The 24,054-nt window shown below is 41.2% G+C and overlaps 3 protein-coding genes across 4 annotated transcripts; 2 read left to right on the forward strand and 1 right to left on the reverse strand.

Annotated features, from left to right (window-relative positions):
* Positions 1-861: 861 nt before the first annotated feature.
* On the forward strand, positions 862-5,261 carry olfml3b (olfactomedin-like 3b). The gene is made up of 3 exons (XM_080462464.1): positions 862-1,075; positions 2,091-2,376; positions 2,999-5,261. Exons 1-3 carry the CDS (start codon positions 977-979, stop codon positions 3,781-3,783), a joined length of 1,170 nt encoding a protein of 389 aa, XP_080318590.1. The 5' UTR covers positions 862-976; the 3' UTR covers positions 3,784-5,261.
* A 470-nt stretch (positions 5,262-5,731) lies between these two features.
* On the reverse strand, positions 5,732-10,340 carry cdk2 (cyclin dependent kinase 2). Its single transcript, XM_080460699.1, has 7 exons — positions 9,679-10,340; positions 7,969-8,046; positions 7,763-7,883; positions 7,478-7,648; positions 7,118-7,219; positions 6,836-7,039; positions 5,732-6,609 (listed from the first exon to the last, which is right to left on the reverse strand). The coding sequence occupies exons 1-7, from the start codon at positions 9,792-9,794 to the stop codon at positions 6,505-6,507; spliced, it is 897 nt and encodes a 298-aa protein (XP_080316825.1). The 5' UTR covers positions 9,795-10,340; the 3' UTR covers positions 5,732-6,504.
* Positions 10,341-16,670: 6,330 nt separating this feature from the next.
* Positions 16,671-23,600, forward strand: pmela (premelanosome protein a). 2 transcript variants are annotated; one of them, XM_080461857.1, is made up of 12 exons: positions 16,671-16,837; positions 17,937-18,032; positions 18,149-18,295; positions 18,554-18,688; positions 19,332-19,493; positions 19,591-19,869; positions 19,950-20,756; positions 20,843-21,004; positions 21,094-21,196; positions 21,451-21,656; positions 21,745-21,835; positions 23,015-23,600. In XM_080461857.1, the coding sequence occupies exons 1-12, from the start codon at positions 16,786-16,788 to the stop codon at positions 23,166-23,168; spliced, it is 2,394 nt and encodes a 797-aa protein (XP_080317983.1). In that variant the 5' UTR covers positions 16,671-16,785; the 3' UTR covers positions 23,169-23,600. The 2 variants fall into 2 exon arrangements, with proteins under 2 accessions (XP_080317983.1, XP_080317984.1); XM_080461858.1 differs by having other exon boundaries at positions 19,971-20,756.
* Positions 23,601-24,054: the final 454 nt, after the last annotated feature.

The raw sequence follows: 24,054 nt of genomic DNA on the forward strand, positions 1-24,054 counted from the left end.
ACTGTTTTTTGGAGAGCTTAAAAGATATAAACGCATACTTTCTCAACTTTTTCCATGTGTCTCTGAGTAGTTATGTAACAAACCTAAAACAGGAAAAACTTAATGAATGACACACCTGGAAAACTGAATGAGACTGGGAGCATTTTGGGTGTTATTTATAGCACAAACGTAACTACATACACAGTATTTACCCTGGAGTGAACTGGAAAAACATAGTCATTCTTTTTTCTTGGAAAAAGCTTGCTCATCGGGTTTGCCTTGAAAATAACTTTTCAACACAGTGAGCGTGGAGTATTTTGTGGTGTTTTAAAAGTCTGCTATAAGGATCAGTCTCTGAAGATCAGATTTTGAATTAAAGAAACAAACTTTGAAGGATCACCGCTTGATTTGTCCACCAGATTCCCGAGGAGTCAGGTTACCATTATTTATTGAAGTGTAGTTTTATAAAGCGGATGATAAAACAATATTCCTGCACACAGTATGGGCAGGTAGATCAACCCTATACTCCTTCGGTGTAAGTATGTGCAAAGAAACACAAAATGTATTATTTGTACAATCCCTATTTCTCTTGTTCGACTCTTCAGCGGCAGTGTTTCCTCTCCACACAGTAGTACAGTGTCTCACTGACGCCTTCACTTCCTCCTGTGAAACAAGGTCCTTCAGGGCTGTTCAGAGCCTTCTCAACCTCGATTATATTTTCAAGCACACAAATGCAGTATTACAAAATGTCTTTATTTATTTATTTATTTAGTTAGTTAGTTTTGTGGTGCAGGTGAAAGCAGGGGTAGAAATCAGAAGCAGTGTGCTGTTTCTCTCACGGTGTGCCTCCATCTCCTCCAGATGTTTCTGGCTCCTCCCAGACAGCTTAGTAAAACATTCCAGCCCACCTCTGGGAATCTGCTGGCTCCTCCGCACACTCTCACCAGACTGCAGTCAGGATTTCACAGGGAACCAGAGCAGACTCAGCCGACACAAAATGAGAGGACTTGTGGTCTTGGTTACTTTGGCCTGCCTTGCCACTGCCCAGCACCAAGCACTGATTGACTACTTGGAGCGGAGGCTGCTTGCAATTGAGGTAAGACTCTCCTCACCTTCCTGCCGAGCCCTGAGCTCCTGGGTCCCTCTGAAGGGAAACTTCCAGGGAGACGCCAACAGCAATGGAATGCAGATGTGGGCAAATGCTGGGTACAATAATGGAAAATACAGTTTGTTGGAATTGTAATGTGACCGTGTGCCTCTTGTCTGTGTTCGGAGTTCAGTTACAGCTCTGACATTTATTAATGATAACAAAGCTAAACATTACTGTCTGAGCAAAATGATTTACTTTCACATTTTTATACTAAACTGTCAGTATAAATATGTGTTCATGAAAACAATATTTTATTTTAAAAACGATAAACTTTCTCCTTTTATGCATGTGTGAAAATGCATACATGAGTTAGAAGAAAATTGATCAGATATAGAAATAATTGAAAACAGAAGAGATGGAAATGAGGGGCTCATCAGTTAGTTACTGACTTTTTAGATAATGATGTTATCTGATATGAAATGCAAAATCATGTGATGCTCTTCTTTATTGTCACATGTGTAGCCTTTATAATGAAATAATGATTGCACTCAACTGCGTAAAAAAAATTTTTTCCCCACAGGTCCTTTTAGTCTCACTCTGTATGTTCATGTCGGAGGTTTACTTCTAACTAACACCTGTAAAGGTGGTTTCCTCTCTGTCGTTTGGTGGGGTCAAAGGTCAAAGTCTGCTTCAAAACCGGAGCAGCAGCAGAGCGAGCTGGTAGGATTCAGCCTTTTCCAGGAAAAAAAAAAAGTCCCACTTGAAACGCATGGCTCTTTGCCACATGAGGGCTGCGCCTGGTTGTTTGAAGGATGCGTTTCCTCCTTATTATGGTTTACTGTTGGAGTGTATTTACAAAGCAACAAAAAGACATGAAATTATGGCTGTGGGTGTTATTGAGAAATCCCCTTCTCTTCCTTTTTAAATCCCATATCTGTGTACTGTTCAGAAACAAAGCAGCTCTTTCCACCTCTGCTTGTGATCAGACTCAGACGTAACCAATCGTTTTGTTAAAAAACAGGACAGGATCTCCCTGTGGCACGAACAGACCACACGCTATGCCTCAGAGCTGCGGGAGCTGAAGCAACAGATGGTTTCCCAGCTGGAGAACCTGGACAAAGAAAAAGAGACACTGAGAATAAACCTGGATGGCGTGGGGACGAGGGTGGACCGGGTCGAGCGGGAACTGGACTACCTGGAGACTCAGAACGGGGCACAACCGTGTGTGGACGTGGACGACAAGCTGATAGAGCACCAGGTGACTCTGGAAGAGGAGAAGCAGAAGTCCAAATACATTAAGCACTCAGGTGAGATCAGGTCGTCTCCTCAAATGTACATCTCTGAGCAATGAGTGATCAGCATTCCAGCTTCTTTTGAAAATGAGACAAGTGTGTGGTATAGTGCAGGAGGATAGAGGAGTAGTGGGACGGAAAAACTATTTGGATGGATGTATGTATACCGGACATGACAACCAAATGCAATAAAACATGAGAACCCAGGATAGCAAAGCCAGGTGGAGCAGTAGCCACCCCATCACAAGGACACGGTGAGTCCAAGGGCAGGGAAACACAACAACACACAATCTTTTCGCATAATCCAAACACAAATCCCCAAAATCAAATAACTATTCATTTCAGAGGGCAGAATATGAGGGTCAGTTCATTTAATCACATTTAAATTTGATTTAAACATTTAAATCAGTAAATTCTTTATTATTGAATCAATTCAAAGGGATAAACATAAAAGTAAAATAAACAACCTGCATGCAGGTTTATTCAATAAGGACAATTTACAGATTGTCAGTCATTTCTTTAGACCAAACTCTGATGATTATCTTAAAGTCTCTGACATGTCCCTGTGTGTATGACAACAATACATTGTAAAATGTCAATTTATGCCATGTAAAGTCTGTCCCACTCTCATTTCCAGACTGCAGCGACATGATCTCCACAATAAAAGCCATGAAGATCCTGAAGCGAGTTGGAGGGCCGAGGGGCATGTGGACCAAGGACACCAGCAGGAGCTCCGGTCAGGTTTATATTTTCAATGGGACAGAAGAAGACACCGTCCATGAATTTGCCTCAGTGCAAGACTTCACCCGCTCATCAGGCTTGTCTCTGTCCACTGAGCTGAGGCTGCCCTCTGCCTGGGCAGGAACCGGGCATGTAGTCTACAACAACTACGTGTATTACATAAGACAGGACGAAGTGGTGATGGTGGCTAAATACGACATCAAGAGTCAGTCTATGACAGACAGCGCAGTGTTTCCGGTGCAGGACCATGTTCCTGTGTACAGCCTGACCCCTGAGACGGTGATGGACTTGGCCGTGGATGAGGAAGGCCTCTGGGCCATTTACTCCACGCGGCAGAACGAGAGACACATCTCCCTGGCTAAAATGGACGCCATCTCGCTGGACATTGAGCAGATGTGGGACACAAACTGTCCGAGAGAGAACGCGGAGGGTGCGTTCGTCATCTGCGGCACGCTGTACGTGGTGTACAACACCATGCAGCCAGGACGCTCACGGGTGCAGTGTGTGTTTGACGTCAATGACATGATGATCAGCGAGGAGGCGCCACTGGTTTACTTCCCGAAACGGTATGGCTCGCACGCCAGTTTGAAGTACAACCCGCAGGAGCAGCTGCTGTACGCCTGGGACGACGGCTACCAGATCTTGTACAAGCTCATCATGAAAAAGAAGCTGGAAATTTGAGCTCATCGCTGCCAAACCGTTTCACAATTTTCTTTAAATGGTGTCTGCCTGTTTTTTTTTAAATTTCCCTTAGTGTTTTTTGTGTCTTTTCATAAATTTGTAGTATTGAAACTTAGTTGGTCAAAGCGCTTCAATGACAATAAGATTTGAATTTTTTTTTTACTTTTTCTTCACAGTAGCTGGGGACACTTTTAGAGTCGTTATCACAATTCGGTGACACTTCAGAATATTACGTAGCATTTGAGAGGAAGAGCAAGTTTCTTGTGTCCCATGTGGTAATCACTGGGAAACAGTCAGCTAATTGTGTTGGGACCTCATTGAAGGAGACGTACGTTTGATTAATTTTTGAATTTTGATAGTCAAGTTGAAATGCTGAGGATGTTTTTAATGAAATAATGAAGCAACCTATTGGATTTATACGCGCACAAGGTGCGTATCAAGATGTGTGTTTGCGTGTGTGCCACAATGAGATGCATCTCTAAACATCGGATAGTATCACATGTATATATTGCTGACTATTAAGGAATAAATAAATGTGATTCCATGAACTCTGTGACTGCCTGACTTGCAGTGAATGAGCTGACTGTGGTCTATGAAGTTGGTAAATGTCAACAACTTTGCAAAAAGCACAGAAACGATTTCATGGATACCTTCACATAGATTCACTCATGAACTCACTTTTCCTAAAGTAGGACGAGATATCTTTTAGGTGTTGTTCGACATCAGAATCAAAAGCAAACTAAAACTTCAGCTGTCCGGTACTTTGTGAGAACCATGTAAAGATATATAGTAATATTCATCTATCCATGTTCAAAACCATTTTACTAGTTGGAGTTATCAAAACAAACCTTTGGAAATCTGCAGGTTTGAGGTCCGAGTTGGTTAAACAATGTGGTTACATTATTAATATTTGAATATAGCAGGATTCAGTAAAACCCGATTAGTTCTTTCCCACGTTGGTAGAAAATATCCTAAAAAACTGATCTGAGGTTTAATCTACTTAAGCATTTTTCTGAGACAGTTCTTGCATTAACATGTAGGCTTGTTAAGCCATTTAAGAATTTATTAGATATCCTTCATATCCAACTTAAAGTCCTGTACTACGGATCTCTTTGTCCTCACTTGTAGAAGGATTGGAGGTCAAAAATACCTTACCAGTTCTACTCGTGGGAATGTTGGCACTACTAGTGAGGTACTAGTGAGTGACATGCCTACATGTCGGACCTAATAGTGTTACTATATAGCAGCACAGTACTTTTCTAATGTTTGCAGTAGTGCCAGAAACCAGAGTACTCAAAGAAAAGCCACACACCAATGAATGTGGAAAAACTCCAGAGCCGACCAGGATTCACACGATGAGGTGAACACTAACCACGACTAAGACTCCAGTTCAGCCTGAACTTGAACAAGCGATACATTTTACATATTCATAAATGTATTTCTACTTTTTAAAAGCAATACAACACTTTTGTGAGACGAATGACTTTGTTGTTAAATGATTTCCTTTTGCATTACATACCGACCATCTGATATTCACCCGTTGATTCTTTTACCGTATTTTGCCTGATTTATTTCACAAAGTTTTTTCCGTTACCGTCATTTTTTTGGGAGCATAAAAACTTAAATAGCTTTTCAGAGCGACGGAAATAAAAAAAGGTTACAAAACTTCATTTGAAGTCTGGTTAACAAACCCATTCATCATGAGCTGCTTAATATCAGCTTGTGTGTTCAAGCAGCCAAAGATTAATGAGGCATGGAAGTAATTCAACTTAATAAGACGAGACAGGCTTCGAGGCCGGTATTTGATCGCACAAAGAATTTGGCATAATTGTTACGTTTGGCTGGAAACCTGCACACTATAACTCCAGAAATCTGTACTGTAAACTTCACACCACAAAGCTCCCATAAGCCACATGTATTCGATTTAGAATGTAATCACACAGCCACAAACAGTTCAACATATTTATTTTTTAAACAATGTCTAATAAAAACTGTTATGTTTGGATAAAATCTGGAGTAAGAAAGATCCAAAAGTACACGAATTTCTGTAAAATGTGAGTCTTAAGGAACATTTGTACATCAGACATTTGGTGGGTACTCCTGCTTGCAAATGTAAGTTCTTATTAAACATTTATGAAGGAAAAAAAAAAGGTGCATTTTTAAAATCACTAAATGCTGCACATGAACAGCAGGAATACCTAACTAGAAAACATTGTGTGGCCTTACCAACAGCTTCGTATGAGGGGCTGATGTTTGTTGAGCCTTTGCCCGCAGCTTGCCAGCCTCTATTTGCACTTCCCCCAGCACACCCATCATTTTTACTAACTAACAACTACTGGGCCACTTCTTCTTAAGTCCGGACTTCCTAAAGTCAACATACCTTTTAAATTGAGCCACTGAACGGGACAGAACCAAAGTGCCTGCCTCGTTCAGACACAGCCCTTCACCAAACCCAAAAAAAAAGAGGAAAAAAAATGTACATGGCAGCTACATATAAATATGAAAATCAACTTTGAAAATTACAATAAACAACTATTTTACATTATGGCTGGAAGACAGCAACACACTTCTGTCTTCTCCAGAGCATGACTCAGGCACTGGAGAAGCTTTCCTTGTATTGTCCACTTGGTCTGTCCAGGTCCAGTCAGGAGCCTGAGGCGAGGTGAGGCAGAGTCTTTATTGCTGGGACACAGTTGGAGCTAAAACAGCCAGACGTCTTTCTCAGAGTCTCAGCTGAGGAAGTGGCATGCTGACATCACGGAAGAACCGATGTACGAGGGCATTTTTGGCAGACAACCTTTTGTTTGGATCATATTTCAGCATTTCCTGCAAGACAAATTGTGGGATAAACATCTTTACACACTTTGCAAAGTTTATCCCTAAAAATGAAATTATTTTTTGATAAGACGAGCAGTTGTTTGATTTGTGCTCCAGACAGTTACAGAACTGATAAATAAAGAAGCTGTTGTGAAGAAAACCCTATGACAGACATCCTGGATCTACAATGCAAACGCACTGAATCCACACAATCAAGTAATCAATATGTTCTCACTCCGAGCAGTTCTCGTCCGTCCTCGTCAAGAAGAGGCACCACTTTGGACAGTTCCTGTCGAATCCATTTGGGAAAGGAAGGCTTGTAGTCTGGCATGGAAGTAACTCCAGGCCAGACCGTCTCATCAGGGGTCCCCAAGGTGCGGAAGATCCGGAACAACTGATCGATCTCGGAGTCACCGGGAAACAAAGCCCTCCGGGTGATCTGTGCACAGAGAGCAGTGTGCGTCGATTAGAGGTGGGCACATTGAGCATTCTTTTGTTTTGCTTTTGAGCATGTTACCATTTCAGCAAAGATGCACCCCAGACTCCAGATGTCGACACCTGTGGAGTAGTACTTGCAGCCCAGCAGAATCTCTGGCGCTCTGTACCAAAGTGTGACCACCTGACGAGTGCAAAACCAGCAGGTCAGAGGAGAGGATCGTACTCGTTCCTCCAATAAAACTCTACACAAACATTGTCCAAATAAATGTGCACATTTAGACAGATAAACCTTTTCAGGATATTTCACTCATTACTGCAAGTTTAAAAATTGTTTATGCATAGCAGAAATACATTTCAATGAAGTAAAACGGTACACACTTCACCTGAAGGTGTACATAAAAAAACCTTTCAGACGACTTTAGTGTTATAATCATCTCACCTCATGTGTGTATGTGCGCACAGGTACTCCGAAGGCTCTGGCCAGACCAAAGTCGGCCAGCTTAATCTCACCCTGAGCGTTGATGAGGAGGTTCTGAGGCTTCAGGTCTCGATGAAGAACTCTGTGAGAGTGGCAGAAGGCCAGGCCTTGAAGCAACTGGAAAAGATAGCTCTAAAAACACAGAAATACACACAAGGGTCAGACAGCTTCCCCCACATCATCATCTACAGTGCAGCCACTCCACACTGCCCGCAGCTGGTAAGACAAATCTGAGACGGTGAGCACCTTAACCAGAGGCAGCGGGATACCAGTGACTGAGGAAGAGTCCATGAACTTCTTCAGATCCTGATGAAGAAACTCAAAGACCAAGTAGAGTTTGTTCTCGGTGTGAATGACGTCCCGCAACCTGAAACAGGTTAACAGAAGGGTTAGGTCAAAACCTGGACCGAGGCACACAAAAAATCTAGATTCAATCAGCGATGGAACCTTACTTGACAATGTTTGGGTGACTGAGCTCTCTGAGAAGTGAAATCTCTCGGATGGCTGTGCTGGGTACGCCCTCCGTTTCCCTAAATGGAAAACACAGCATAATAAATGAACCTGCCCAAATATAACGTTATAGTCACATGTTTAAGGTGAGCATTTACAATAGCGTGGAGAATATCAAACACATACATTTTCTGGTAATTGTCACAGTTAAATGCACGTGAAAGTTTGAACCAGTAAAAAGAACCTGATTCAATCCCAGTGGTCACTGTAAGTACAGCGACGGGGGTCAAACAGGGGTTAAGTGAAAATACGTTTCCATGGCAACTGTGCTCGGAGCCACTGAAGATGCAATTTTTCAAGAACGGCTTCCGAGGTGGAACTTTCCAACAACGCTCCGACACCGTCGCCATGTAAACGGGTGAAAATGACACTTTCCGGAAACGCTCGGGCTCAGTCCCGGGGAGACTGTGGAAGCGCTGCTATAAGTCCTGCACACCACGGCCCTAGTAAACAATCCTTCTGCACATGCTCAGTAACTGGACAACAACAACAATGGCGGCCTCCACGGCGTCATGACTCTAAATTCATATAATCGTGGGACTTGGTAGTTTTGTAGTCGAGAGTCGCTCGAACTAGTAATCCAACTTGATCGTCTGCTCATACGAATGTCAATGTTTATCATTGTTAATGTTTACAGCATATTGCATGGTTTCATTACAAAAACCACCAACAGCACCAACTCCTGGCCTGGCATCCTTTTCAAAACTTTGTCACGCAAAAGGAGTTCTTTTCTGAAACAGAAATTCAAAAACAATATGCTTTCACTTGAAACTGTCATGGAAACGGGGCCTCATTCACAAAAGTTTTCAAACTATGCCACAGAAGAGGCATGCATTTTTACTAATTTATATTTAAATCTGCATTTCTTTGTTGGCATGCATGCTGCAGTATCTCAATACAATGCGGCTCAGTTCAACATCAGTGCAAACCACAACCTCAATAAAATGCCTGGAGAGAAAATATCTCTGATTACACCAAGCAAAATTTTACATGGACATTTGTAAAACTAAGGAACAGCTGTTAAGTCAGGGCCAAATGTATTGTGTGAGTCCTGCTAATAAACTGGCTGATTAGTGTTTCTATTTCAAGGTGAGCTGCTATTGAGTAGTGTCAAGAAGAGGTGAAGTTGAGGAATCCAATAGTCTATCGGTCTATTAATGACAAGGCTGAAGACAGCTTTGCTGCTGCATCATCATGCATTTCCCTCTGGATTAATAAAGTATCTATATATCAACACTTGCAATTACTTTTCGGCTCTTTTCACTCGTTTTACACAACTTTTTCCTAGACTTTAGTCACTATTTACCCTGCATGCTTGTTAATGTAGAGAGAAGGAAGAAAAACGTGGATGTATTTGTTTGATGACCAACACCTCACACATTTATAATCGCTGACGACCCTCTGACTTCAGCTAAAACATTACTATTGTTGGTGTCTCCACTATAACGGTGTATTAATCAAGAAAATGAAGAACCTCAACGTTGATGCTGAGAAATGTTACGAAACAAAATCTCGACGCGAGTTTTAGATCCGTTGCGCTCAAATTTGGGAAGCTTGGTAGTTTGTAGGTGACACTGTGTGAAGTGAGTTTAGCTCCGGCCTCCCCGGGAGGTCCAGATGATTCCCACCAACACCCCGGAGGTTCAACTTACGCGTCGAGCCGGATTTTCTTCAGGGCGACGGTTTCTCCGGTCACTTTATTCTTGGCCTTGTAGACTACTCCGTACGTCCCCTCTCCTATTTTTTCCACCTTCTGAAACGCCTCCATGTCGCCCGCTGCAGGTTTCAGTGTTTAGCGGCTCTTTGTTGTGAGAGCTAACGAGCCAGGCGAGCCGCGCGGAGCCCGCGTGCACCTAACGTCTCCCCCGGCGGGACTTCACACCCTAGGGCGAGTCAGTTACGTGACTGGATTCCTCGTCGAGGACAGTCGCTCTCGGGTCAGGCGGAAGTTGCTGAAGATTAAAGAAAACGCATCGATCGGTCCCGTTGATAAATATTACTGCCGTACAGATGCGGGTCGCCGCGGTTGCAGCTCCTCAGTGGAAACACTGAACCAACACAACAGCGTTTCCCGCGTTGGGCTGGGAGCGCTCGATTTCCTGTCCGCGACACACCGGACACTGGAGACAGGCAGTGTTTTTCAATTTTTGTGATTGCTTCCTCTGCGGTGTGCTTCGTAAAGACGTTCTTTATTGAATGTGTTTTTGAGTCGACAATTTGCTCTTAGTTTGAGCTAAATATTTGAATAAATGTGGATTGACACCGACGGGTAGAAAGAACCGCGTAACGCCGGAATAATAAAGAGGAAGACACCAAACTACCTCACAGGTCACGTGGTGGGACGACATGACGTAATTACGTAACCAACGTCAGGCGTGGACAATTTGAATAAACTTGTTTAAATCTGGAAAAGACACATAAACTACGGTAACAATTTCGATGATTACAGCCATTATCAAAGTAAAAATGGTTAAAAAGAGAAGACAGAAAGGAGGTTGCTCCCCAAAATATATCCCGGATTATGTGGGCATCGTTATAACAAAACTACAATAATGTCCACATATTTTATTCAAGTATTTTCGTGGAGCCCCTCAGTCTTTATTTGCCTCCGTCTGTGTTCAACAGTTATTTTGAAAATATCTTTCTAAAATAGACAGCCGGAAAGTCAATTAACAATAAACTCTGTGTGTGTGTGTGTGTGTGTGTGTGTGTGTGTGTGTGTGTGTGTGTGTGTGTGTGTGTGTGTGTGTGTGTGTGTGTGTGTGTGTGTGTGTGTGTGTGTGTGTGTGTTGGGGGGATATTACCACCAAACTTGCATTGCAGTCTACTGCATGAAAAATAAAATTAAATCATCAGCAGGAAATATTTGGAGACAAAATATAAAATAAATGAGTCACCCACTGGCCAAATTATTTCCTCTTCAAAATTGTTAACCAAATCTAAAACATAAACTATGAAAACAAGAAATTAAATGGAAATTCAATGACTTTGACAAATTTCTCGAGGATGTAGTGTGACAGAAAGGAAAATGTGTGAAAATGCGTCCTGACCCCTGAGGGGAACTGAAGGGGAAATGAGTAGCGCTCTCTGGTGGCGGTAAATGTAATTTCACAATCCGAACCTCAGAACAGTGCAGGGATCTGTCTTTTTTGCCCCGACTTTGTTTAATCTAAACAGCTACATTGGGTTCACCTTTTTCACATCAGAAATGGGAACCAGCACAACTCAATACAATAATTATGAATACATTAATGATGAATAATGAGGCCAGGTTACAAATAAAATGTGTAGTTGAGCCCTGAGCTGCGATCAATCCGTGGACATTGTGGGACTTACATGACCCATTTCCTTCAGTAAAAGAACATCATCTAACACATTTTGCCACAAGTATATCCCATCAAGTTGTCAGGACACAGCCAACTTCAACAAGGAGCAGAGCTCAACCAGCCTGAATAAGAGTCAGTCACTATGACACTATCATGTGAACTGCGATACTATTGATGTTGTAAGAAACACCCAAGTGACGAAAGCAATGTCAAAGTAGAAATTTACAATGAACAGTTTTCTGAGGGGATCCACGGATGATATATTGATTCTTATGCCTCCCGATCCCAACTTATTTTATGTTCACCATGTAAAGATAAAGTCTGCATTGATTACAAATATGTACTGGGACTGTGTTTGAGTCATCAGGTGTCCTGTGTTGTGTGCTGTGGGCTGCCTTTGTTACCAGACACAGAGAGCATTCATGCCCGGTGGTGCACATGATCGAAGCCCGGAGGCCTGAGGCGTCGCCGCCCAGCAGGTTTCATGTGCAGTGACGTCCCTGTGCACTACAAAAACTTTTTTTTCCTTGTTTCATGAAGAAGCAAATGTAACTTTTACCCACAGTTCTATGTCTGTTTGTTGTCTTCTTTGAAAACAGTGATGAAGGCGAGATACCAGGCAAACAGCATTTAAACATCTGATGTGTGTTATAAATCTTCCCGGCGATTGAGATGTGGAGATTTTCTGGTCTCCTCCCCAAAACATTTAGTTTCACAGCAGCAGAAATAATCCATGTGAACGTCAATGATCAGGAAGCAGGTTTCATGTCAAGGAATTTACAGCATCCTAAATAATCAGTCTGATGTAATGAGCCACACAGCGCTGTCGTGGTAAACATTTACACTTCATTGCAAGAACGCTCACGTTTAGGTTTAGCTCAGAGGTCCTTCTGTGTATGCATGCAGTTTGCTTGCTCAATAAGTGATTCTGTAGATTTCGTCCACATGCGTTTGAAGATAATTATCTTTCCGTTTTCTGTAAGTGGGAACGTGATCATGGCTGTCTTTCCCTCTGTGTTTGCCCTGTCATGGCAACACAGAGGCAGCCCCCTCCAGGGTGTGAAACTACCAGTCATGTAGCTCTTTTGAACTTTATCATTGTAATAAAGGCAAATGTTTCCAACAGTGCAAGAAGATTATTGATCCATCATTGTGATAACATTTAGTCAACAATCTGATAAGTTATTACAAAAGGGGAAAAGCATTACAAAAAACCCTTTGAAAAATATTAACTAAGCCAATAATGTGATAAAACAGAAATAAAACTGGATTTCTTGGAAATGCAGGTGTTGTGCTGTTTTCTTATTAAAAAAAGAAATAGGTATAGTGGATATGATTGTAATCATATTTATTGAGGACACACACATCTACCACTCTCGTTCCACAATTTTTGTAAAAAAATGTAAAAATATCATTGGCTATTGGTTATTTCATTCTCATAAATCTAAATTATTATATTATTATTATACTACATTATTGATTGTTACATGACTTAACCTGCTTTTGCCCATAATCAGCTGTGATCGGCTCCAGTGTCCCACAACCCTGAATTACATGAAGTGGTAATAAAGATGTATGGATGTTGACGTGACATGTTTTCGTGATAGAAAACTTGCCCAACAACTTCTGCCGGAACTATTAACTTTTCTCTGTGTTTGTTAAAGTAAGGCTGCAGTGTGACCTGAAATTGGGGCTTTGTTCAGGTGTTCTTTGTCTGTCAAATAAAGTTTTTGCAGTGATGAATAAAATGAATTTATGAACATAAAAGAATAGACAGGAATCAATTTGTTTAGTTGTTGTGAATAAATCACAGGTCCTTGGTGTTTGCAGGAGTCATGAACTCATTTGCCTGCTGATATGATCATACCTTTTACAAACACAATGGCGTTGTTCGTCATGCTTCTGACGTCAGTTCAGAATCACCAGTTTTAATTTTTCACAGGCATTTCAAGCCTTTATACGAGCGAAAAGGTCTCTGTGTTTTTGAGGTTGTCTTCATGTAACTCACTCGTTTGAAAAAGGCATCAAACTTTACTTTCGTCCAGTTTTTGAAGAAAGCCACTGAAATGTAACCTGATGAAAACACACTCATGAAATCCTGCTTAAATCAGGACGGTTTTAACGATTTCCAAATACTTCCTTTTTGTTCCTTAATTCCAGTAAACAAGTTTATAAGATAATAAAAAAAGTGGAGACTAACTGAGAGAGATGGTTGGTTATTTGTGGTATGCCTGGTCAGGTGCTCTGTGGGGGATTTATTTCCTCCTGCACTGTGTTGTGAGCACATGAGGGGTCACATGTAGTGCAGCTTGAACAGCTTCGCAGGCATGAGACAACGTCAAACCCGCAGCCTCTGATAACAGCACACATACTGACTGTTTCGTAAGAGCCCTACCTCCTGAAATCGATCAACACAGAAAAACAAATACTAAGTTCTTATAACATTTGTAAGCATTCACCTAAATTATGTAATCACCGTCCAATGCTTAAAATGTATATTTCAAAAAGAAAAATTGAATGAATCAATTACACTAATTAATAACACTGGTGTACTAATTTGTACATTGTAAATGTGAAATTTCACCAAAAATATTTGGAGATCGGAGGTGTTAAACATTGATTTCAAACAGTTCCAAAGAAAACAATCATTTAGATTTTATTTTTTTTCAATATACGTAACCCTCAAAAAAGTATGTTTCTAATCTGTTCACTTTCCACTGTTTTAGTGCAGCACCCACAAGACAAAACATTATAGCATCATAGCATCATGAAATGAACTTTTCAACACAGAAATGGTACAAACTGAGAGGCAACAGTCTTGAGCCAAAAACAGTTTGATGGGAAACAACGTTCGCAGATTTTTTTTTCACAAATTCTCCAAATAGAAAAAAACATGATGCATTTGTTGGGCATTTTATTATTTGATGCACCAGAAGTCCTCATAGAAAATGTCTGATTGTTGAAATTGCGCTTATTTCTGATTAAAAATATTAACTTGCTCAGATTTAATGCACTTGTACCTCCTTGCACAAACTCAAAGGACAACTTTTGAAGTTTTATTAGAATGTATGGTGGGATATGGTTTCTTGTAGTGGGTTGGCTCCAGGGGCAGTGGGGAGGCTCGGTGGCTGTGTTGGGGGAGGGGCTGGGGGTTCCTGAGGCTGGCTCTCGGGCGCTGCTCAGGGGCCCCAGGGCTTCAGTCATGCGGTACTCTTGTTGTGTCATTGTGTTCTTCCAACTGACGAACCTGTGGAGGCTTATTTCCCTCAGTCATGGATGATGGGTGTGGAATGGTTGTGGTGGTGGTGGTGTGTGTGTGTGTGTGTGTGTGTGTGTGTGTGTGTGTGTGTGTGTGTGTGTGTGTGTGTGTGTGTGTGTGTGTGTGTGTGTGTGTGTGTGTGTGTGTGTGTGTGTGTGTGTGTGTGTAGGATATATGTAAGCTCTTACTGATATGTAAGAGTCTGACTGCTGCAGTCAGACTCTTCAACCAAGCCTGCTCCCAGTAGACCACTGACACACCACAACCGGACCATATCACTCCACTCCAACTGTGCAATAAGTGGTGCAATAACAATAGTAATCTATAAAAAAGTACTTACTATGTGCAATACATCCACCCCCATATTCTGTACATGTCCACACTTATAGGCACCGTGTGCATATTTTTATTATATTGTATTTTTATCTGCTTTTTTAGTTTCTGCTATGTGTGCTTCCTTCTCTTTACTATCCTGTTGTACCACTGCAAATTTCTCCACATGTGAGATAAATAAAGGATATCTTATCTTATCTTATCTTAAGATATAAGTACAGAATACCAATAGAAAAGCGAGATCGGTTCAAATAACTGAAGAAAGTAGGAACATAGTGAGTTGGGCTTTCGAAGAATGGAGTTGGGGATTACACAGGATTTGCGCCTTCCCATTCCTTTTCAGAAATAGTTACAGTTTGTGTGCACATGTCAGATGAGTGACTTTAACAGGAGGGAGGACTTATACCTGAACTGTGTTTGCTTTTGTCAGTCATTATCTCGGATTGGCTGCAATGCCCTGCGACCCTGAATGAGATAAAGCGGTGTAGAAGATGGATGTGTATGTATGAAGACATGTTTAAAAAAAATCTACATGTCTGATATAAATGATCATCATCATGATCTCATTTCCCTGGTACGGCCCATTCAAAATCAAATTGGATTGTAAGTCGCCCACAAACACTGAAATCCTTCCCTTGTTTGAGCCTGATGGATGAGACTCTTGCTACTTAACAAACAAATCAATTTATTCTATTGGGGTTTTTTATTAGATCCGAGATTGTGATGGATCAACAATGTTATGTGTTAGGATTTATTTTCATTTCCCATGTAGTACACATGGGATCCTTCATTAAGCTTAAAACAAACAAAATAAAAGAGCCACAGAAAAGCAACAGTGGTAGAAACTGATATGTTATGAAGCTACACACATTCTGCAATCATCTGATCATTGTAATCCCTTTTAGAATCAGGCTCATCCATTAGCTGTTCTTTTTCTGTATGTGTATGAACTTTTTTTTTTCTCTTCATCTGTATGAACAAACTGATTTTGAAGGATGGTCGATCTTAGAAATGGACCTTGGGTGTGCCTGTGCTGCTGTGGGGGAAGATTCTCAGAGACGCAGCAGCCTGAGGTGAACAATTGAATATGAAGGAATGACAGAGGAAATAAAAGGATGCCATTGATTTGCCACCCACACACTCATCTTGTGATGGCCATGCACACATAGCAGTAAGGTCATTCGTGAAACACAGGCGTGACTCGACTTTGCTCACAGCTCCCTGCAGTGGAAACACTGAAGCAGACATCTCATGCAACATTTTCTTTGACAATGTGCAGAAAGTTTTTTTTATTGATTTTCCTGTAATGCACTCAAAGGATTTCTTTGTGTTCCTCTGAATTATTAACATGCTCTTTTGCACAAATTTTTCCATAACTGTTCATTAAACACTTTCTTGAGCTCTTTATTCGAGACCCTATCTGTACAAGTAATACTTAAACCGGACGATCTGTAAATAAAGAAATTTAATTTGACTGCTGTTCACAAGTGAAAATACAACACGTGACATTCATCAATCACATTTAAGTTTAGATCATTACAAAAAAGAAATAAGACGATAATAGATGGGTTTTTTTTTTAAATAAAAACTTAAAATATTGACTTTTATGTCAAAAACGACTAAAGTCGTCATTCATTTGTTTAAAGGGGTGGTGCCAGTTTGCAGCCTCCCAATGATGTCAGAGGTGAGAAGTAATTTTATGGTAATTCCGGGCTGAGGCTTTCTTAAAGAGAGTGAGGGGACCTTTGGAAAGTCTCTGAGGGAGTTGTGTGTTCGGGGTTGAGGACTGCAGGGTGAGGATCGGGGCTCAGACAGGAGACAGACACACACAAACACACAGGATGAGGACGCTGGTGCTGCTTGCTCTGGCTTTTGCCTCAGCCACTGCAAAAGGTGAGTTCCTAAAATAACAGAAAACAGTGTTTGACAAGGTTTTTTTTTTCTTTTCTTATCAATTCATTTTTTATAGTAAATCAGCTTTATTGCAGGTGGATTTGTCAAATCAATAACAGATCCATTCAGTGTTGTCCTACCCATAGGTTTTATAAAGTATCAAAATTATACAAATAATGTCAATTAAAACAAAAATTAAAGCTGCATGTACTGCAAGATCCGCTTAGATACTTATAATTAAATACATTTAGATGAAATAAACTTGTGATTGCATTTTTAGTCTCTGGAGATTATTTTTGTTTCCCCTGGTTCATTTTAATCTCTGTGACTTATGTAAACTAACAGATTTCTGCTGAATTACAAGCTTATGTCTCAATGTTTGACTTATTTTTCCTGTGGTTTGTTGAACAATTTTTATTTTCATTTCATGCTAGTTTCATGCACACACTCTGTACTGTTAACGAGTGAGACATGAGGGGGTGTACTTACTTACAATACTTACAATAAGCACACAAAACCCATTATTCAAAACATTTCCCAGGTTTGTAGGAAAATGAATCATTAACGCTTAAAAAACTTTTAAGCATTATTTCAGTTTTTTCTAGGCTCATTTGAGGTGATTACTGCAAAAATAAATAAATGATAATAACACAATATCCTGTGTGTTTTTCACATCAATTGTTAAATACACCAATAGGTGGGAAAAAGTCCAGTGAGCCCATGTCTGGGAGCCCTCATTCCTCCCACTGGGATTACTGATGTTGCCTCTCAGCTGATAGTCACATGAAAGGGATTGGGGGGGATTTCAGGTCGTGTGACTCCCACTACCAAGAACCCTGACTCCCCCTCTCACCCCTTCAACACTGAAAATATGGACCTGCTCTCATTTACGTCTCAAACCATATGCAGATGCTTTTATAGAGTGTTTGCCAACAATGTGAAATGTCATACACCCGACTGACACATTAATGGGTTTTTATTTCTTTCTAAACTCACAATTAAAAACACACACTCTTTCAGTTGTTTGTTTAGTGATTACGTGGAAACATGGTGCACACTATATCTTCCTTTCATGCTGATTTTGTGATACTTCTTGCAGGACAAAGAAGTCAGTTCACGCGTTATCGGTCATGGAACTCGCGGACTTATCCAGTGTGGAAAGACGGAGACCTGAGATTCAGAAACTGTTGGTCTGGTGAGGCCTAAAAGTGTTTCTTGGAAAAACCTTTCATCTCGCAGCTGATTGTTTTTTTCAGCCACAAAGAAAATTGTTGAAATGTGATTTTTTATTTTTTTTATTTTTGCCCCCAGGTGGAGAAGTGACCTTCAGTCTGAGGAATGATGCTCCCACATTGACTGGAGCAAGAGCAACCTTCACAATTGATCTCGGCTTCCCTCCAAACCAGACCGTGAGTTCCGACGGACAAGTGGTCTGGGCCCAGAACTGCACCATCAACGGTAAGAAAACTTCTTTAATGTAAATAACCACAGTGTTGAGGTGTACAACAGGTTGCTATGTGAAGTTTCTCTGAATGTAGCCAGAAACAGCCAGAAGTCAAGTAAAAAAAAAAAAAAAGAAGAAGGCAATATGTGACGACAAATGTGCTGGAAAATCTTCAAAATCCTGCGTCTCCCAGATTCAAGATGGTTTGGGTTTGAATTGTACCTGATGTGTCTTAATGCTACGTGTGAGTAAGTGTTTTTTGTCTCTTTCAGGCAAACAGTATCAGGAGGGTCAGGCAGTATATCCCAACCAAGACACTGAGCGGACTGGAGTTTTCCCTGATGGCACACCTTTCTCCAGGACCCGGACCCGGAAACCACAATATGTTTATGTGTGGAAGGCATGGGGTAAAGCCTATGTACATTGATATTCTGTTTGAACTTGACTGCCTCTGTCTCTGTAAATTCACTGTTCCCCGTGGGTAATTCAGTTCACTGCCAACAGTGAAAAACAAACACAATGACAATGACACAAATTAGAATCACATGACATTTGAAGGATTGACCAAAGGTAGGTTAAATCTTAAAGCTTGAAGATAGCTGGGTTCAGTCACCCCACAGCAGAGGGTTCAGATCATCCAAGATCAACTCAATGAACTTCAGTGAGACAGTTCAAGGTGTGCAAACAATTTTAATGTACAGCTTTGCCGTACCTTGTAAGCAGGTTTTTCTGTTTAATAGAAAGAAACATAGAAATATATTTGATATAACCGGATTAAAACATTTTCACAATCACATAGTGTCAAACTTGAAAAGGCAAAGCTTCTTAAAAAAAGTAATTGTGCAGATAATTTTTTTGCAGAAGGTGCAGATGGTGGTGGGGCGACCCCTGAAGTCACATCTATGAGCAAAATATTTGACCAGAATCCCATTCCCACTTGACTGTAATACACAGTTGTTCCAGTTATGTGTTTGAAGTGTGTGAATTTACTGACAGTTGTTACTCATTACTGAGCTTTTTCTAACTGATGATGATGTCACTGTATGTCAGGCCGCTATTGGCAGGTGGCGGATGGACCATCCTCCTCTCTCAGCATCAATACCGACAATGTCCCCCTGGGCTCCTACAACATGGAGCTCGTCATATATCATTGTCGTGGCCAGGACAGGTTCATCCCTCTAGGCTATGCCTCCTCAGTGTTTAGTATCACAGGTAACCCATCAAACTGTTTTCAACATAAATAACCCAACATTTTACATTCTCTACCAGCCTTTTGAAACCAGCTCTATGTGTGTTTATATGTCTTTAGATCAGGTTCCTTTCACCTTATCACTCGCCCAAGTCAACGACGTAAACCAAAACGACCAGAACTTCATCCAGAACCAAGCTATCGGGTTCACCATCAATCTGCACGATCCCAGCCAGTACTTGAACAATGCAGACATCAGCTTCAGCTGGGATTTTGGTGACAACAGTGGTACTCTGATCTCCAGAGAGCGCACAGTCACACACACGTACGTTGCAGTTGGGACCTTCAATCCTCAAGTGGTCTTGATGGCAAGCATCCCTTGTGCAAATCCCACTGCCGGTGAGGTTTCACACGACTTCAGCATTTTTCATAATCATCTAAACATGTGACAATTTGATGAAAAGTCTTTATTCTTGCAGCTGCTCCTGCTGATGCCTCAGTTGCTCCAGCGGTGGTTGTGATGGCTTCAACACCAGCAACTGCTGCAGCTGACGGAGGAGACGCCATTGCTCTGGATGTTGATACCTCTGATTCCACTCCCCTTGCTGCGTCTGTGCAGCCAGCGGGCGCAGCCACAATCACTGAGGATGGCGAAGCAGTTGCCGATACAGATGCTGCAGCTGTAGAAGTTGCCCCAGTTGATGCTGCAGAGGTGGATGCAGCTGTCGTTCCAGCGGAAGAAGAAGCTGCTGTTCCTGCTGCAGAAGATGCTGCGGAGGAGGAGACGGATGCTGGAGTTGAAACAGACGCGACAGCAGCAGATGAGGCCACGGCCGCCTCTGTTGCACCAGCAGTGGAAGAACCAGCAGACGCCGACACGGCTGCTGCAGATGAAACGGTTGTAGTGGTAGATGCTGCTGCAGAAGATGTGCCTGTGATTGATGCCGCTGCTTCAGTTGCCCCTGTCGCAGAGGGCGAAGAAGCAGCAGTTGAAGTCATTGAGACGATCACTGTTGCTCCTGTGGAAGACGCAGCTGTAGAACCAGAAGCTGATGTGGCCGCTGAGGCCGAGGCAGCTGCTGATGTTGCTGTTGAAACCGATGCTGCTGTTGAAGCTGTCGAGCCTGCCACAGAGGTTGTCCAAGCTGAAACAGAAGCACCCGCTGCCAATGTCGTAGCTCTGGCGGCTACTGAGGCCACGGCTGTAGAAGAAGCAGCAGCAGCTGATGAAGCTGTCGAGGCTGAAGTCGTGGAGAACGAAGTTGCAGCTACTGCAGCTGCCACAGGTGAACGTTTACAGCAGATTCAAATCAAAGCAAACAAAATAAAGAAACGGTCTCTTCAGATATGTCTTCTTTATTCTTACAAGTAGTTGAAGAAGCGGCTGTTCCAGCTGAGGGTGAAGTTCAAGCTGAAGTGGAAGCAGATCCAGCAGAGGTTGCTCTTGTTTTGACTAAAAGACAAGCGCCTAAGCTGACGGATGACTGCACGGTCTACCGCTACGGCTCCCGCGCTGCATCTGTGGACGTCGTCCGTAAGTCAATAGATCTTGCTATGTTTTGATAAAAAAAAACAATTTTTATAATAATTTCTGTAAATATTTCTTTCATCTTCTTGCAACAGAGGGTATTGAAAGTGTGGAGATTGTGCAGGTGTCCAGTGTTGTGTCACTGACAACTGAGCTGGCTCAGAATGCTGTGGATGTCACCATCACCTGTCAGGGAAGGTGAGCAGGTCGTGTTCATATCATGTTTAGTTCAGTCGGGAAGTTTACATTTTGCTTTCATACAGGTTTTATGGACAAGGTGAATTTTGAGGCCTTGGAAATGTTTGTTGTGGAAAATAAGCAATGCAAACTAGTCCCACCAGATATTCTGATCAAATCACAAGTAGAAAAAGTTTTTAACAAAATTCTGTGCATTATTTTAAGACTATGTAATCTAAAAAGAAATGAATACAGTATTTTTGTTTCCTCTGTAGTCTGCCAAGTGAAGTCTGCACAGTCATTTCCGATGCTGACTGTATCACGCCGGTGCAAACCATCTGTAATGCAGCTACGCCCTCTCCAGACTGTCAAATGATCCTTCGTCAGTTCTTCAATGAGACCGGAGTTTTCTGCCTTAATGTCTCTCTAACTAATGATGTCAGTCTCGCAGTGGCAAGTGCTCGAGTCAATGTAGCACTAGGTAAGTGAATGGAACTACGATTAAAAGTCACTGAAATTAATCCATAAAATTAACATTTCTCATTAACGTAATGTGTCCCTATTTTTAGCCTCCGGTGGTTCTCCAGCAGGAACCGCTGCTACAGTGCTGGGTGTTATGGTTCTCGCTTGTGTCGTCTGTTGTATCGGTTTGATGTACAGGTGGGTGCAGAGGTTAGGAAACTCTATTGATAGAAAGTGAATAGAAATGCAAAAAACTAGGAGAAATATGTAAAAATGAGAAATAACACTTTTGTCAAATTGATTGCTGCTTCTAAATAATTCACAGTGGGACCCATTGTTTCAGTAGGTGAAGCAGAAATTAAACAAAACTGAGACACGAGCAAAGCCACCATATAGTGAATTAGCATTAGCACCAAAACCTTACTTGCCAGTGAATTAACGGAAACCAGCACAGGGAAGATTGGAGAATTACAATTAACTGCTGCAAATGAATGACATGCTACCATTAAAATTTACATCATTTTAAAATTGTTAATTTTTCTTAATAAGTTTCAACATATAAAATCATGTCATTGAATCGGTTCTTTTTCAGAATGCATTCATCCATCTTCACACCACATCTAAATAAATTGGATGTTTTATTTAAGTTATATTACAAACATTTTTATTACTCAAGATCAATTTAGGCTGAGTCACCTCTACCCTAGATTCTTCATCAATATCATCATCAGTAATATCGATTACTTTGTTCTCTTAACATGTTTTAAAACTGCATTTTCAATATGGGCCCAGACTAATTATTGACGTGAACAAGAGTAACTAATGATATTATTGACAGCACCATACCAGACTATCACACAAACAAGTTTTCGATAAAACTTAGGTTCCATCTAGTAATTTACTACAAATCATTTATTTTTACTTAACCATGATAATCAGATTCTAGGTGGCTGCACAGTCACAATATGACAGACATTGACAAAAAGCAAAGTGAATTTGAAAAACTGATTGAAATATGTTCAATATAAATAAAAAACAAACAAAACAGCTGATTCAAATGAGTTCTAAACTGGGATCAATTAATCACCTGCTTCCTCTTGCTGTTTCATTTTGTACAGTCTGATTTAGATTGGTCAGTCAATAAGAGAATAGTTACACATCTGTAAATGCTGACCTTTTACTTTTCAGTTGCATGTTTGTTGTATTTTCTATGAATATTTCCATTACTATGAGTGACTCGGTGGTTGGTTATTCTATCTGTCTGAAAATCTGAACACACAACCTGATTTAAGAATCATAGTCCCGTTTAACTTCATCACTGTTTCATGTGCGAACCTCCCTGGCCTGTCTCACCCTCTGTGTCATGTTTCTAAACAGACGTTTCAAGCAGTATCAGCCACTGAGAGAGGACAGCACGGCGAGCAGCAGAGGCAGCTCTGCAGTCACGTCAGTGCCGCTGCTGCTGTGGAACCTGCTGAGTCGACACTCGCCAGGAGAGAGCCGGCCTCTGCTTCAGGGGAGGATTGTGTAAATATCTTCATCGGTTCGTGCACTCTACAACATCGGCCAATGTCGGCTTGATATGAGTACTCCTGTCTGTGGTGACACTGTTACTGCCATTAAACTCAGAACTAATTATGGGAAGTGAACCAGCCCCACACTCTACAGACATATGAATCTAGAGCCATTTGTATGATTAAAAAAGGTGTAACAAAACGGTTCAAACACCTGCAGAACAAACACATATTTATTGGGACCTATAAATTTTCCTTTATTAATTGGCACTGATAGTATATAGAAGCCCTAATGTACCATAATGTATATGGTCAGCTTTTACTAAACCCAATATCCTTCAAACACATTTAATGTCCATTTTCTCCACAAGGTCATTTAAATCAAGCTCCTCAAAAAACATTGTCATGTTTGCTACGATGAAATGAATAAAAATGGACCTTTTTCTCCATCATGAGCTTCTCTGGCATTTTTGTCCTGCAGTTATTGTACCATTGTGATTTTGTGAAACTGGTGCCTATCAGGAATGACCTCTAACAAAACATTTGAAATAATCTTACAATGGTAAATGGACTCCTCTTATAAAGGTCTATTTCATCTTTTTTAGCAAATACTTGTACAGGTGAAGATAGGGCTTTCGTTTTCCCTGTTTTTAAATACACTTCAGTTTCACATTATTTCTCAATGCAATGAATGATTATTGTATGTTTTCTTGAAGTGAGAAATAAAAATATGATATAGACAAAGTCAGACAAGCCAGACAAACATAGAAATACAGCTCATCCGCCGGCGACGAGCGGGGGCCGAGGTTCACAGATGTGATGTGACAAAATCAGAATGGCGTTGGGGGTTTCTAATACAGAGGAGCGCAGCAGAGAAGAGGAAGTAGAACCTTGCAAAGCGTG

The sequence above is a fragment of the Lipophrys pholis genome (assembly GCF_963383615.2).
Source record: "Lipophrys pholis genome assembly, chromosome: 4".
Taxonomy (NCBI): domain Eukaryota; kingdom Metazoa; phylum Chordata; class Actinopteri; order Blenniiformes; family Blenniidae; genus Lipophrys; species Lipophrys pholis.